The 16778-nt window shown below is 44.1% G+C and overlaps 1 protein-coding gene across 1 annotated transcript in view; it reads left to right on the top strand.

Moving 5' to 3' along the window:
- ADAMTS16 (ADAM metallopeptidase with thrombospondin type 1 motif 16) overlaps positions 1 to 16778 on the top strand; it is a 171442-nt gene that overhangs the window by 31581 nt on the left and 123083 nt on the right. The window contains exon 3 of the mRNA XM_052659111.1: positions 13949 to 14228. Within this exon, the coding sequence (XP_052515071.1) occupies positions 13949 to 14228 (280 nt within the window). The remainder of the gene's footprint in view (positions 1 to 13948; positions 14229 to 16778) is intronic.

Genomic DNA, 16778 nt, shown 5'->3' with positions numbered 1-16778 from the left:
TCCATGGACTAAACAGCCCACGGAATTCTCCAGGCCAGGATACTGGAGTGGGTAGCCTTTTCCTTCTCCAGGGGATCTTCCCAACCCAGGAATCAAACCCAGGTCTCCCCCCTTGCAGCTGGATTCTTTACCAGCTGAGCCACAAGGGAAGCCTGGCCACCTCTGAAGTGTATAGATTTAATCTGCATAGTCAGTTTGGGAAATAGCTGTAGATATTGTCCTGCATTTGCAAAGATAGGAACTAGGTCTCAGGAGGCTCAGCTGGTAAAGAATCCACCTGCCAATGCAGGAAGCCTCGGTTCGATTCCTGGGTTGGGAAGATCCCTTAAGAGAGGGGAATGGATACCCACTCCAGTATTGTTGCCTGGAGAATTCCATGGACTGAGGAGCCTGCTGGACTACAGTTCATGAGGTTGCAAACAGTCAGACATGATTGAGCAGCTCACACTAGAACACTCAGGACACACACAAGTAAACACACGCACATACACATGCTTGCCCTGGGAAGAGAGTGGAGTCAGGACTTGAACCTGAGCTTGGACCTCAGTGGTGACCGCTGGCCATTGAATCAGTGCAGCACGTATCACGAGGCTGGGTTTAACATCTGCTCTGCCCTTAAGAGTGACATCAGGGCAAGCAAGGCCCCACACCTCCCCCTGTCACTCCAGACTGAGAGGGGAGGAAGAGCCAGGCTGATGGAGGTCTGTGCAGGTGTATGTAGGAAGCAGGACAAGTGGGCACCCAGATTCTTAGGCCAGAGGGTGCCCAGGTGCTGCTGAGACTGCAGGATAGCAGGCGCAGCAGAGGGTCCTGAGCCCAGGGCAGGTGGCAAGAGCATTGCCTGGAAGGAAATCAACACAGGCTGGAGCAGGGGAGGCTCCAGGACTGTGCTCTCTAATCAGAAGATGCGACTGCAAGGTTGTATGTAGTCAGTGATCTTCTTCTTTCCTCCAAACGAGCAGAGGAAACCTCAGAAGGAGGGCAAGAGTGGAAGCGGCAGACGGTAAGCGTAGCCCTCTATGGGAGAAGCTGGAGGTGGACATGCCAGAAGGATCTTTATGTGTCCCCTCTTTCTGATGGGCCACAAGAGGCCTCCTCAAAAGCCTGTGCAATCCAAGCAAGGCCCTGCTGAATGATTGTTAACATTGTTCATTGGTGAGTCTATCACATGTAGATGTTTTGCCACGAACATAGCGTCTCCTGATGCGGCATTGGGCCACAGGCCCGCTGGAGTGGCTGTCTCCCTTGCCAGGCCTGCAGCCTTCCCCCTGGAACCCTCACAACTCCTTGCCCATCAGGGCTTGGCTGAAATGCACCTTCTCAATGAGGCCTTCCTGGCTACCCTAAGACTGAAACCCCCTCTCCTACACTCCTGGTGTTCTTCTTCCTTCTGAGTTATGTTCTAATAGTGTTTATTTTCAGAGCAATTTTAGCAGGACACAGCAAAATGAAGTCCACAGAATTCCCATACACACCCTGCTGACACACACGCACCGCCCACCCCCATCGTCAACATCCCTCACCAGGTGGTACATTTGTCAGAACTGATGAACGTCTGTTGACATCTTATAATCACCAAAGTACATGGTTTATGTTACGGTTCACTCTTGGTGATATACGGTCTCTGGATTTGGATAAATGTATAAAGACATGTGTGGGCTCCCCAAGTGGCTCACTAGTAAAGAATCCACCTGCCAATGAGGAGACACAGGTTTGATCCCTGGGTCAGGAAGGTTCCCTGGAAAAGGAAATGGCAACCCACTCCAGTATTCTTGCCTGGAGAATTCTGTGGATAGAGAAGACTGGTAGACTACAGGCCATAGGGTTGCACAGAGTCAGACACTGAGTATGCACACACCCATACACAGATGGATGTAATGATGTGTATACATCGTCATTGCTGTTCAGTTGCTCAGTTGCGCCCGACTCTCTGCGACTGCATGAACTGCAGCACACCAGGCTTCCCTGTCCTTCACTATCTCCCAGAGTTTGCTCAAATTCATGTCCATTGAGTCAGTGATGCCATCCAACCATCTCATCCTCTGTCGTCCCCTCTCCTCCCACCCTCAGTCTTTCCCAGCATCAGAGTCTTTTCCAGTGAGTAGGGTCTTCACATCAGGTGGCCAAAGGATTGGAGCTTCAGTCCTTCCAATGAATAGTCAAGACTGATTTCCTTTAGGATGGACGGGTTGGATCTCCTTGCAGTCCAAGGGACTCTCAAGAGTCTTCTTCTCCAACACCATAGTTCAAAAGCATAAATTCTTTGGCACTCAGCCTTCTTTATGGTCCAACTCTCACATCCATACATGACTACTGGAAAAACCTTAGCTTTGACTAGACAGACCTTTGTAGGCAAAGTAACGTCTCTACTTTTTAATATGCTGTCTAGGTTTGTCATAACTTTTCTTTCAAGGAGCAAGCGTCTTTTAATTTCATGGCTGCAATCACCATCTCCAGTGATTTTGGAGCCCCAAAATATAAAATCTGTCACTGTTTCCACTGTTTCCCCATCTATTTGCCGTGAAGTGATAAGACCAGATGCCATGATCTTAATTTTTTGAATGTTGAGTTTTAAGCCAGCTTTTTCCTTTTCACTCTCCTCTTTCACTTTCATCAAGAGGCTCTTTAGTTCCTCTTTGCTTCCTGCCATAAGGGTGGTGTCATCTGCATATCTGAGGTTATTGATATTTCTCCCTGCAATGTTGATTCCAGTTTGTGCTTCATCCTGTCCAGCACGTCACGTGATGCACTCTGCATATAAGTTAAATAAGGAGAGTGACAATATACAGCCTTGACCTACTCCTTTCCCAATTTGGAACCAGTCTGTTTTTCCATGTCTGGTTCTAACTGTTGCTTCTTGACCTGCATATAGGTTTCTCAGGAGGCAGGTAAACTAGTCTGGTATTCCCGTCTCTTTAAGACAAGAGAGTGCCCAGCTCATAATATACAATTAATTGAATGAATTAATTAAATGAGTGCATTAAATGAATGAATTAATGAATATACAATATTGGACATTTCTTGGATGAGAGGATTTGTGAATTTCCTCCACTACAGGATCAAATTCATGTCTCAGTGTTGCACAACTCTGTAAATGAATCTGTTGGAGTGTTTAATCCATGGTATTTTTATTACATTAGGTAGCAGCAATGTATCCATTGCCTTGACTAAAAGACTATTTGCATAGACATTTCTTTTTGTGTCCTGGGAATATACAGAGAAACACAGGATCTGAGAGTTTAAGTTTGAGCTGTTTTTAGTTCAGATACTTTCGTGTCAACCAAAGGCAGTCTTACTAAGCATCAGTCTAGGACATGTTCTGATTTGTAGCTGGCAAACTCTTATAAAGATGCTAGTGGATGTGATTTATAAGAATGTTCCTAATTATGTGATATGTACTACTTATTACAGACGAGCAATGTAGCCAACTCTCATGAATTAGGAGACCAGTCTTAAGAAGTAAGCCCCCAAAGATTTGTTAATTACCAGTTGCTCTGAACAGTGTTCTTCCATAAAATTTTGTGCCATAATATTATTATCTGTGATGTCCAGTATGGGAGCAGCTAGTCACATGTGACTATTGAGCAATGGCAAGACTACCTTTTAAACTTGAATTGATATTAATTTGTTCAAAATTGACTGTTGAGCAGCTGGAGAAGTGAATTTTTAATTTTCTTCAATGTTAATTAAAATTAGTGGCCACCATTTGGAAGAGCACCTATCTAGAAGTTTTCCTCTAGCAGAGATTAAAATCTTTGTAATAGATTGACCTGAAAGAGGTCATAAAATTGACAGCTGAACCCCAGAATTTGCTAATGAAAAATAACATTTAAGCTCCAAGAGAGATTTGCTCTGCCTTTACAAATAAATGCCATGGCCTATTAGGTTTATCTATGTTCTTAACTTTTTTCATATTCATTGTTTTTCATGAGGTATACCCGTTTTGATCCAAAAACCAGATCTTGACTTTATTAGGCTTTTTCAATTTAATAACCACATTCTTTTAGTAGTTACTGATTCATTTATTCTGAATTTATTTTTAATAAGTTTTTTCTGGTTTCTAGGTAGCCATTCATTGCAATTTTAAAAACCTTTTGAGTTAATACTTGGTTGGTTTATTTTCTTTATTTTCTTTAAAGGAAAGCATTTAGAACTTCAAATTTCTCCAAGTGCAGCTTGAGAACATCTTGCAATTTTAAAGAATCTGCTCGTGGTTTCTTTGATCTACCTCTATTGATTTCCTGTTTTCTACTTTATTGATTTATGCTCTAATTCTTATATTTCTTTTCTTCTTCTTCTTACAGTGCATTTAATTCACTCTTCTTTTTCCAGTTTCCTGTGCCAGAAACCTAAATTATTGATTTTAGAATTTCCTTCTTTTCTAATGTCTGCATTCAGTATCATAAATTACCCTTTTAGCATTTCATTGCAACCCACAAATTTTGATAAATTGGGTTTTCATTTCAATTTAGTCCAAAATATTTTAAAATTTCTCTTGAATTTCTTTGTGATCCATGTGTTATTCAGAAGTGTGTAGTCTAATTTCTACTTATTTAGGAATCTTCCAGTTCCTTTTTTGTATTGATTTCTAATTAATTCTCTTGTGGTTTGAGAGTAGACATTGTATAATTCTCATTCTTTTAAATTTGTCACAGTGTGTTTTAAGGCCCAAAATGTGGTCTCTGTGGATGAATGTCTTAAATGAGCTTGAGAAATAAGTGTATTCTGATGTTGTTGGATGAAATAATCTATGTTGTTGTTTAGTTGGTAAGTTATGTCTGACTCTTTGCAACCCCATGGACTGTAGTCCCCCAGGCTCCTCCATCCGTGGGATTTCTCAGGCAAGAATACTGGGGTGGGTTGCCATTTCTTTCTCCAGGGGATCTTCCCAACCCAGGGATCGATTAAACCCGCACCTCTTGCATTGCAGGCGAATTCTTTGTCACTGTGCCACCAGGGAAGCCCGACAGCTTCCTATCTGTAAATGTCGTTCACATCCAGCTGACTGACAGCGCTGTTGAGTTCTCCGTGTCCTTAATGATTTTCTGCCGCTGAACCTGTCCATTTCTGAAAGAGGAGCAATGAAGTCTTCAACCACCATAGTGCATTCGCCTGTTTCTCCTTTCAGTTCTACCAGTTGTTAAGTACATATGTATTAAGAATCGTTGCATCTTCTTAGAGTGCTGACTCCTTTATCATTATTTAATTTCCCTCTTAGTTTCTAATAACTTTTCTTACATTGAAGTCTGCTTTTTCTGAAATTAATATAGTTCTCTTGCTTTTTTTGATTAGTGTTATCAAGGTATATTTTTGCATCTATTTACTGTTAATTTATAAGTGTCTTCATATTTTAAATGGGTTTCTTGTAGACAGCACGTAGTTGGATCATGTTTTCTGACCTGTGACAATCTCTGTATTTTAACTGGTACATTGAGCCATTGACAGTCAAAGTGGATGTAACTGAATTAATGTCTACTCTATATGTTGCAGTTTTCTACCGATGACTTTGTTCATTATTCATGTTTTGCCTTCAACTGTTTTTCTTCTATTTGTGATTTTAATTTAGCATTTTTATAATCATATTTTATGTCCTTCTTTAGCATATCAGTTATACTTTAAAAAAAATTTTTTTAGGTCTAGCGTTTGCAATATACATTTACAACTAAGTCAAGTTCACTCTCAGTGACCACAACCATTGGTATTACTCTCCAGGGTACATGGTGGTAGAGAAGTAACATGGTATGCTAACAGTGGCATGTAAATCTGAGTTGCTGTTGCTGCTGCTAAGTCACTTCAGTTGTGTCTGACTCTGCGTGACCCCATAGACAGCAGCCCACCAGGCTCCCCCATCCCTGGGATTCTCCAGGCAAGAACACTGGAGTGGGTTGCCATTTCCTCCTCCAATGTGTGAAAGTGAAAAGTGAAAGTGAAGTCGCTCAATTGTGTCTGACTCTTAGCCACCCCATGGAGCCTACCAGTCTCCTCCATCCATGGGATTTTCCAGGCAAGAGTACTAGAGTGGGTTGCCATTGCCTTCTCCGCAATCTGAGTTACCCAGACTCAGTTTTACCCTTAGCTACCCCACTTCCTAGCTTTTCAATCTTGGGCAAATGTCTGCATTTAGTGTCCCATTCCTTTAAAGGGGAATTGTGACTCTCACTTCGCATGTTTGTTGTTAGGATAAGATAATAAATGAAAGCAAAAGAGCTAGGGCAGTAGCAGCCACAGAGATGGAGCCCGAGACAAAGTGCGAAAGACCCACAAATGCTGCATTTGTCTTGTGCTTTAGAAACGTCACCAAGAAGACTAGAATGAGCAGAATAGTCCCCAGACAAACCACATTTGGGGAGGAATGGCAAAGAAGTTGAGTAGAAAGTGAAATGGCTTGGAACTGAAATGCGTGTTTCTTCTAATGAGCTAGGTCACTTTTCCCCTGTGTTGACCGATAGCTAGCTCTCGAGCTCTTGTCGCCCGAGACCAGCCTGGCCCCAGTCCAGTGGGGATTCCCTTACCCCATGTGCATGCCCCACCAGGCTCATCACTTCCTAATTTACACTTTGTTTTTTGACTCACACAACTTTTACAGAGAACTTTTCTAAATAGATATACACTAATAAAAGTCTGTGTGTGTGTGTGTGTGTGTGTGTGTGTGTGTGTGTCTGTGTGTGTCACTCAATCGTGTCTGACTCTCTGCAACCCATGGACTGTAGCCCACCAGGCTCCTCTGTTCATGGAATTCCACAGGCAGGAATACTGGAGTGGGTTGCCATTCCCTCCTCCAGGGGATCTTCCCAACCCAGGGATCGGACCTAGGTCTCTGCATTGCAGGCAGATTCTTACCATCTGAGCTACCTGGGAAGCACACTTAAATAAAAGTCTATCAACCTTTAAGGGCAAATAGCAACAAATATAACACAGTAAACATCCTACTTTCAAACTTCAATGGTTGTTTCTTTACTCACATTGCTCAGAAGCAGCATTTTTCTTTTTTTTAAATTTTCTTGTCATTGAATATAGTTGCTATGCAATATAAGTGTTCAGTATAGTGACTCACAATTTTTAAAGGTTATACTCTGTTTATAGTTATTATAGATTATTGGATGTATTCCCCACGTTGTACAGTATATCCTCGTAGCTTATTTTATAATACTTGTACCTCTTAATCCTCTACCCTTATATCGCCCCTCCCAGTCACTGGTTGTCTACTTTGTTGTAGATAAACCATGACTTTGTTGTTTGTGTCTGTGAGTCTGAGGAGCTGCCCATTCTCATCACTGACAAGGCACTTGCTCTTCCTCTTCTTATAAATGCAATTCTAGTGTTGAGTTTTCTAGTCTCAAATGATTTACAGAGCTTGTGACGAGAGATGCAGGCATCTGGAGAGCTCCCCTGTGATGTCTGGGGGATGTTGGCCTTTTCTGCAGCCCGGTTAATAATCCACCCAGCTGACCTCCCGTGGTGACTGTGGGCAGGTGTACACCAGACATTTTATGAGCCTCTGAGTAAAAATTCTTGATTCAGTGAAGAAAAGCTTTGATAAGAAGAAAACATTAATCTTCCACAATTTATGTAATCATTTAAATAAGCTTGCAAACTAATAATGCGGCAAGACAGTGGAGTCACTTCTCCTCTTGTATTTTTCATTGTGTATTGATTATCGAGGAATATCAAAATATCAGTGTTATCAGTTATTTTATTCTATGTATTTAATGAACGTGGGGATTACTTAAACACAGAATACTGTGTCTCAGACTGAATTATAAATGAAACCAGCATAAACACTTGACTGCTTGGTTAGTGAACATTCAGAAGTCCTTCGGGTGCAGGGGTGGAGGTCACTCTTGCCTGACAGTCTGGTCCTCTGGGCCACCCAGAATGAACCCAGGGGGAAAAGGAGATGGGTTAGAATCTGGAACAGCGGTCACAGAACCCAAGTATTTTAGGGGAGTAAGCCAGAAAGGCCGGTGCAGCAAGCCAGGAGCCAAGGTGTGTTTGGGGTGATGATATTGTTGGGATACACCCACACACAGGCTTCAGAGGCATCTTGTACTGCAGAGTGAACCATCTGCCAGAAACCCCCTGCGTTATCCGAAGGGAGTCATAGATCTTCAGGCTGAAGCATGGTATCTGCATTCTTTGTTTCATTTATTCAGCAAATCTCTCCCTCTTTTCTTTTCTTTTTTTTGCTTATTTACTGGAGGTCATGTATTTTAAATGGGTTTCCCTTGTGGCTCAGCTGGTAAAGAATCCGCCTGCAATGCAGGAGACCTGGGTTTCGATCCCTGAGTTGGGAAGATCCCATGGAGAAGGGAAAGGCTACCCACTCCAGTATTCTGGTCTGGAGAATTTCATGTACTGTATAGTCAATGGGGTCACAAAGAGTCAGACACAACTGAGCGTTCAGTTATGTATTCAAGTACATATTAGTGTTAAGTCTTACAAACTCATGGCAAATGGCTCTTTGTAGCCACTCCCTAGAGGACAAAACAGCACAGAGGGAATGAGTAACTCATCCAAAGGCACAAAGATCATACTGTTAGAATCGAATAATGGGTATCAGACTCATCTCTCTGTTCTCTGTAAGTCCATCTGGGCTTGAATCAGAGATGCTGGATGTCATTGACTCTAGAGAACCCACAGGAGCCGTTCGTATTTTCAGGGTGATTTGAAGAGTAAGATATTATTTGCATATTTGAAAAAGGTTTTTTAAGGGAAAAAAATTACTGTTTTTTAATGTAACACTTCGACTAGTTGCAAGTGTGGAAAGCCCTGGGTATGTCATCACACAAGGCTGAACACACCCATAACTGCTCCTGCCACTCCTGAGTTAGTTTAATTGCCAACAGGATGAAACCCACCTGGCTCCAGCTTTGATTTAATCCCACACTTGACTTTTCCTTGATAGCACTGCAGATGTTAAAGTACTGTCTGTTCTAGTTTAGTTGGTAGAGTGCTTAGCCAAAAAGGTTTCCCGGGCATCCATGGAGAGCACCAGTGACAGCCTCCCCAGCCCTCCTCCTCCACCACCTGGATCCGCAGCATACATTCCAAGGATTTCACCTTTCCTTGCAGGCTGGCATTTCTGCCCTGGGAGGTCTACCCCCCAAGGTGCTGATGGCTTCACTGATCAGTTACTGCTGTTAACCTTCTCTTCCCCTGGGGAGGAAATGGCAGCCCGCTCCAATACTCTTGCCTGGAGAATTCCATGGACAGAGGAGCCTGGCAGGCTACAGTCCACGGGGTCACAAAGTCGGACACGACCGAGCGACTAAGCACACGCGCACGGTCTGGTCTCCCGCTTCCCCACCTGCAGGAGCACTGGGGCCAGGGTTTCACCTCTGAATGCACGATAAGCCTGGTCTCCCCTCTCTTTTGTGTCCACCCCACCCTCCTGTCCCTGAGAGCTGCATTTGACACTTTCCCGCGATCTGAGAAGGGCTTCTCCATGCCTGTCATCCCACCCTGTGCAAACACTCAGACCCATGCAGGACAGCTCAGCACCCACAGAACTGAGTTTGGTGGGCAGTGATGGGCACTGGGTCCCCCCAGATGAGGGTCAGCCTCAGGTCCTAAATCAGAGGTTCACTGAGAACAGGCACCCAAGCACCTGTGTCTCTGAGTACCTAGAAAGTGCTAATCACGTGCTGAATTAAGAAAATAATTAGGAAAATATCAGCAGTCTTATAACACTATATTGGAGAATGCTAAGCAATACCTTAACAGTTCTGTAGGAATAGTTAACTGTATTCTAAAGTTATAAAGGTATTTTAAAAACACTCACAAGGATTTTGAAAGCTCATCTGTCATCCTACAACCCAGCAATGCCGTTGATATTTTTAAGGTAAGGTGCGCACAGAGTTTACAAACTTGAGTAATGCCTAAAGATGTAAACATGGACATGGAATTCTCTCCTTACATCCCTCCTCCTTGACTTCCTCTCCCTGAACATACCCAGCTTCGGCAATTTGTCATTAGCCCTTCTAGGAAAATACTTCAAGTGGAGACGCACACTTCAAAATATGAACACATTTGGAATCACACTATATACTTTATTACACACTTTTAAGGAGAAGGCAATGGCACCCCACTCCAGTACTCTTGCTTGGAGCATCCCATGGATGGAGGAGCCTGGTGGGCTGCAGTCCATGGGGTCGCTAAGAGTCGGACACGACGGGGCGACTTCACTTTCACTTTTCACTTTCATGCATTGGAGAAGGAAATGGCAACCCACTCCAGTGTTCTTGCCTGGAGAATCCCAAGGATGGAGGAGCCTGCTGGGCTGCCGTCTGTGGGGTCGCACAGAGTCGGACACGACTGATGCGCCTGAGCAGCAGCAGCAGTAGCAGCATACACTTAAAAAAAAATTAACAGCTTCTGGGAACCCTACATTATAAGCCTAAACCTTACAGGTTTTGAACTTACTCTGATTTTGTTCAAATTTTTATACTTTCCCAGGTTACCTTGAATATGTTATTTAATCAGCCAGACTCTGTATTTCCTTGTCCATAGGAGGAAGAGCCGAGTGATACTAACCTTCCAGGATGTCTGTGATAAATAAGGTGTAATGTAGGAAGTGTTGCCCATAGTCTTAGGAGCTCACACAAAGCTGTTTACTTAAGATTATCATCAGGACATAATTAACTGGCCTTTTAAAGTGGTTATATACTCTCCAAATACAAAAAATGTACCTTAAAAATCACTCTGAACTAATTGATAAGCATTATTTATTTTTGTTATTAATTTGTTTTGTCTGTACTTTTAAATGATTATATACAGTGACTATATTATACATTCACAAATATGTATCAATACTGGGGGAGTGCCTGCTAGAAGCATTTGGCAATATAGGATAGCTGTTTTTCTTTTTCTGACTTACTTCACTCTGTATGATAAGCTCTAGGGAAGAATAGAGAGGACAGCATTGAAACATATGCAATCCATATGTAAAATAGATAGCTGGTGGGAATTTGCTGTATCGCACAGCTCAAACCTCATGCTCTGCGATAACCTAAGAGGGGTGGGATGGAGTGGGAGGTGGGAGGGAGGTTCTAGAGGGAGGGAACATATGCATGCCTGTGGCTGATTCATGGTGATGCATGGCAGAAACTACTGCAATATTGTAAATAATTACCCTTCAACTAAAAATAAATTACGCAAGTATTCCAAAGGGTTAAAATCCTGGAATCAAATGATATATTTTCAGTGTTGACAGATGAGCCAGGCGGGGCCCCAGCTTATCCTTTCTCGGGGTCACACTGACAGTCTGTTCTCATTTCTCCCAACAGTTATCAACTCGGAAAGTCCTTGTCTCTCTAAACGTAAAAGGTGGTCTCTGTTTTCTCCCACTTAAGCTGTTTTTGCCGTTTTGCTTCACTGTCTGTTATACTGTACATTTTTTCTACTTTTATAATCAATTCTTTTCTATTTCCCAAGTACCCTGTTTAGAAAGATCTCCCCGATTCCCTAAACTATTCCTCTTTGCTTCCTGCTGGGTTGATTTCATTGTTATGCTTTTATAGAAAGTGTCACCTCATATTCAGGTTTGAATAGAGTTTTGCTACTGACTATATCTGTTCATTCCTTCCGTTGCCCAGTTACATCTGACTCTTTGCAACCCCATGGACTGACTGCAGCACACCAGGCGTCCCTGTCCCTCACCAACTCCCAGAGTTTGCCCAAGTTCATGTCCATTGCATTAGTGATGCCATCCAGCCATCTCATCCTCTGTTACCCTCTTCTCCTTCTGCCCTCAATCTTTCCCAGCATCACGAACTTTTCCAGTGAGTCACCTGTTCTCATCAAATGACCAGAATACTGGAGCTTCAGCTTCAGCATCAGTCCTTCTGATGAATGTTCAGGACTGATTTCCTTTAGGATTAACTGGTTTGATCTCTTTGCAGTCCAAGGGACTCTCAGGAGTCTACTCCAGCACCACAGTTCAAAGGCATCAATTCTTTGGCACTCTGCCTTCTTTATGGTCCAGCTCTCACAGCCGTACATGACCATTGGGCAGACCATAGCCTTGACTATACAGACCTTTGTCTGCAGAGTAATGTCTCTGCTTTTCAACACACTGTCTAAGTTTGTCATTGCTTTCCTTCCAGAAACAGTTGTCTTCTGATTTCATGGCTCCGGTCACCATCCACAGTGATTTTGGAGCCCAAGAAGAGGTAATCTGTCACTACTTCCACACTTTCCCCTTCTGTGTGCCATCCAGTAGTGGGGCCAGGTGGCGTGATCTTAGTTTTTTAATATTTAGTTTTAAGCTGACTCTCTCCTCTCTCATATAGAGGTTCTTTAGTTCCTCTTCACTTTCTGCCTTTAGAGTGATAGCATCCGTGTATCTGAGGTTGTTGATGTTCCTCCCACCTATCTTGATTCCAGCTTGTAACTCACCCAGCCCGGCATTTCTCATTATGTGCTCAGCGTATAGGTTAAAAAAACAGGGTGACCGCGGACAGCCCTGTCATACTCGTTTCTCAATCCTGAACCAATCAGTTGTTCCGTACATGGTTCTAACTGTTGCTTCTTGACCCGCATACAGGTTTCTCAGGAGACAGGTAGGATGGTCTGGTATTCCCAACTCTTTAAGAGCTTTCCACAATTTGTTATGATCCACACAGCCAAAGGCTTTAGTGTAGTCAATGAAACAGAGAAAGATATTTTTCTGGAATTCCCTTGCTTTCTTTATGATTCAGTGAATATTGGCAATTTGATCTCTGGTTCCTCTGCCTTTTCTAAACCCAGCTTGGACATCTGGAAGTTCTTGGTTTGCAAAATGCTGAAGCCTAGCATGCAAGATTTTAAGCACGATCTTACTAGCAAGGGAGATGGGTGCAATTGTGCAATGGTTAGAACATCCTTCAGTACTACCCTTCCTGGGAACTGTAATGAGGATTGACCTTTTCCAGTCCTGTGGCCACTGCTGGCCTTTCCAGATTTGCTGACATATTGAATGCAACACCTTGATGGCATCATCCTTTAGGGTTTTGAATAGTTCTACTGGAATTCCATCACATCCACTAGCTTTATTAGCAGCAGTTTTTCCTAAGGTCCACTTGACTTCCCACTCCAGAATGTCTGGCTCTGGGTGACTGACCACACCACCATAATAATCTGGTCCATTGAGATCTTTTTTGTACAGCTCTTCTGCGTGTTCTTTCCATCTCTTCTTGATCTCTTCAGCATCTACTAGGTCTCTATTGTTTTTGTCCTTTATTGTCACCATCTTTGGGTGAAACGGTCCCTTCATGTTTCCAAATTTTCTGAAGAGATCTCTAAGCTTTCCTCTTCTGTTGTTTTCTTCTAGAGAAGAGATGCAAAAAGCAAGGGAGAAATGGAAAGTTTCATTCAAGTAAATGAGGAGTTCCAAAGAATAGCAAGGGGAGACAAGAAGGCCTTCTTCAATGAATAGTGCATAAAACTAGAAGAAAACAGATGACTATATTGGGTTTATAAATTTATGTCTTTATTTGGGAGCTCCCCCACCCACCCCAACCCGTATTACTATCTAGGGCTGGGTGTGTGCTTTCTCCTCCATTTTTTCCAGTGGTGTGCTGTGAGATCTCTCTCTGCTCCAAGAGTCAAATCCTTTGACCTCCACACCACTGTTTCTGAAAAGATGGGTGGAAAGGGCTTGGTAGTGGACCCCTCCTCCCCTAATCCTCAGCCCCCTATGTGACCCTTTTCCACGTGGGTTCTCCCTGGAGGGAACTGTGTGTGTGTGTGTGTGTGTGTGTGTGTGTGTGTGTGTGTGTGTGTTTCTCTGACTCTTTGTGACCCCATGAACTGTAGCCCTCCAGGCTCCTCTGTCCATGGAATTCTCCAGTCAAGAATACTGGAGTGGGTTGTCATTTCTCATTCCAAGTTTCTCCCTGGAGGGAACAGCATGTTTGTGAGCAGATGATAAAGCAGCGATGCAACTTCTTTCTCCCTCTCTCTTCTGCAGTCAGGCATGATAAGAACCCAGGAAGCGGACTACATCCTGAAGCCCCTCCCTTCACACCTGGCAGGGAGCCCCAATGACTCCACGGGGGGCAGGCCTCCCTCCCACATCCTGTACAAGAGATCCACTGAGCCACTGGCCGTGGGGCCCCACCGGGTCACGATGATAGAGAAAAAGTGGGGGCTGGAAAACCACCATCTCTTCCACCACGAAGATCAATCTCCACACGGCTTCAGCTTCAGGCACCCACAAAAGCAGCATTTCTGTGGAAGACGCAAGAAATGTATGTAAGGATGATTCTTTTTGTAATTTAATGATTAAGATGTTAAGTAAGACACTGGAGTATTTTTAATTTTCTTCAAAGTAGTCTTCCCTCGAGGTGAAATTTATTGACCACCTTTGCTAATCCTAAGTGATGATTCCAAAGAGAACCCATCGTCTGGATGTTCAGGATAAAACATCTTTCCATGGCATATGGATAAAGGTTTGTTTTTTTTTTTAATTTTAAGAGCTGTTCCCTGGGCAGACTAAATGACATGATTCACAGAAATGTAGACTCCTCTACCAGACATCTTCAAAGGAATCCTGGTGTCTCTACCCAGTAACTATATTTTTGAGGTCTAGATTTGTTAAAGCTGACATGCTTTTCCCACTGAGGTGATTTATCCCTAGGCAGGTTTATATACTTCACTCATCATGTCGGAAGACACAGGATGCATGGTGTAATTTACCTACAATTTTTTACCAAGGTTTTATCGAAGTCCTCTTTGTTTGTATCATGAACATTTAGGAAGAGAAATGATACTTATGTTTTATGCAGGAAGCTCTCACAGACTCAAGAATAGGAGTTCAGTGTTTTCTGAACTTGTCCTCCTCTGCTTCAGCTTTCCCCTCAAGCATGGCTTTAGTTATTAATAGCAAACCTTCCCCAAGGCACTTCTGGAAGCCCACCTTTCTCTGCTGCTTAGCTTCATTGGCCGCTGGGCCAGCACCCTCACATAAGTGTGGGCACATGCAGGGGCTCCGTATCACACTGCAGAGAAGAGAGAATGACCCAGAATCACTTGGCACCTAAGACAGAAGAACAAGCGCAGCTGACCTGTTTGCACCCGTGTGTCACCTGAACACACGTCCTGTAAATCAGCCTCAAACTACATTCAGATGGTCTCAAAAATCTCATCCCAAACTGACCCAACTGGGCGGGGTGTTAGGGGAGGCAGCATGAAGAACAGTGTTGAGCACAAGGAGAGCGAACAGGAGGGTGAGAGGGTCAGGGAAGTCCAGCTGAGTGAGCCTCAGAACAGGGTACACTGACCAGCAGTGGCTTCCTGAGTCTGTGCAGACAGGGAGGAGGTGGGCGGCGTGGCCGGACAGACCAAAGGCGGGGCCAGGCAGGCCGGGGGCGGGGCCAGGCAGGTCAGGGGCGGGGCCAGACAGATCAGGGCCGGGTGAGACCAGTTGGAATAGACAGAGAGGCGGGACTCAGGCACAGACAAGGTCAGAGCCAGGAAGGTGCTGGTGGGGCTCCCGGTGAGGGTGTGGTCAGAGCAGGACAGACTCCGTTGTGTCAAAGACAGATGACCAAGCACCTGGGTCCAGGCAGGAAAGACGGGCAGGGCTGTCCACACCTCTTTGACAGACCGCTCCAGGGCCCAACGCAGATGTCTCAGTGTTCCTGAGCAATCCAGCAGTGCTGACCCTTCTGGAATGAATGTGACCCTTTCATTCTTATCTGGAGGTGATCGGAGTCATTCAGACCCACAGCTCAAAGGCAGTGCACCTGGGCATGCAGGGCAGGACGGTTGTTCTGTTTGGTGTGGCTGTCTGTGCACGTGTGTTTGTGTGCATGTGTGTGGATGCATTTGTCTCCAGAGGCATTTCAGAATCTCAGTAGTGGAGTCTGGTTGATGAGAGGGAGATATCTGAATAACACACTAAATTATACAATAAGACTTGCAGTTAGCAAATGGGAAAATGTAGCCAGTTTTTTTTCTTTTTTAATCTTAATTTTTTAAATTATGAAAGTATGATAACTCATTTACAGGAGTCTTGGAATATACAGAACAAGGTTACAGATAGTTCCACTATATATTACAGTTTTTTTTTAAGTAGATGAAGATTTTTAGTTGGAGTTTCAATATTAAACTCTCAAAAATTAATAAAACGAATATACAGAGAAGTAGAAGGCTATAGTAGCCCTGAAAAGCACTATGTTTTCATAATAAAACTAGAGAAAAGGTGGCGGAAAATGCCTCTCACTGGTGGGCGGCATCAGTGGCTGATCTGGTGCTGTTGACTTGCCATCTCTGCCCGCTCCTGCAGGGCACGTGGCAGTTCTGTGCCCGGGGCCCCCCGAGCCACTGGGGCATGCCTAGCAGAATTGGCACAATCCCTCCCGGCTGAGCACTTAATCCTCAGGGCTCACTTATCTGACAGCGTGGGACAGGATATTCTCACACCATCCATGAGGCTTTGGGCTTCCCTGGAGGAATCTCCATCTGTCTCAGCAGGGTTTACACCTACAAAGATTCTTCCCTAGAGTCTCTGTTCAGGAGATGAAGGATTTTCCTGTGTGTTTAGGCTTCCCTAGTGGGCTGCCGTCTATGGGGTCGCACAGAGTCAGACACGACTGAAGCGACTTAGCAGCAGCAGCAGCAGCAGTGGCTCAGACAGTAAAGAATCTGCCTGCCACGCAGGAGACCCAGGTTCCATCCCTAGGTGGAGAAGATCCCTGGAGAAGGAAATGGCAACCCACTCCAGGATTCTTGCCTAGAGAATTCCATGGGCAGACCACGGGGTCACAAAGAGTTGGACATGACTGAGCAGCTAACCC

The sequence above is a fragment of the Budorcas taxicolor genome, chromosome 20 (genome assembly GCF_023091745.1).
Source record: "Budorcas taxicolor isolate Tak-1 chromosome 20, Takin1.1, whole genome shotgun sequence".
Classification (NCBI taxonomy): Eukaryota; Metazoa; Chordata; class Mammalia; order Artiodactyla; family Bovidae; genus Budorcas; species Budorcas taxicolor.
Note: the sequence above shows the minus strand (reverse complement) of the source record. Positions and strands in the feature narration are given on the sequence as shown.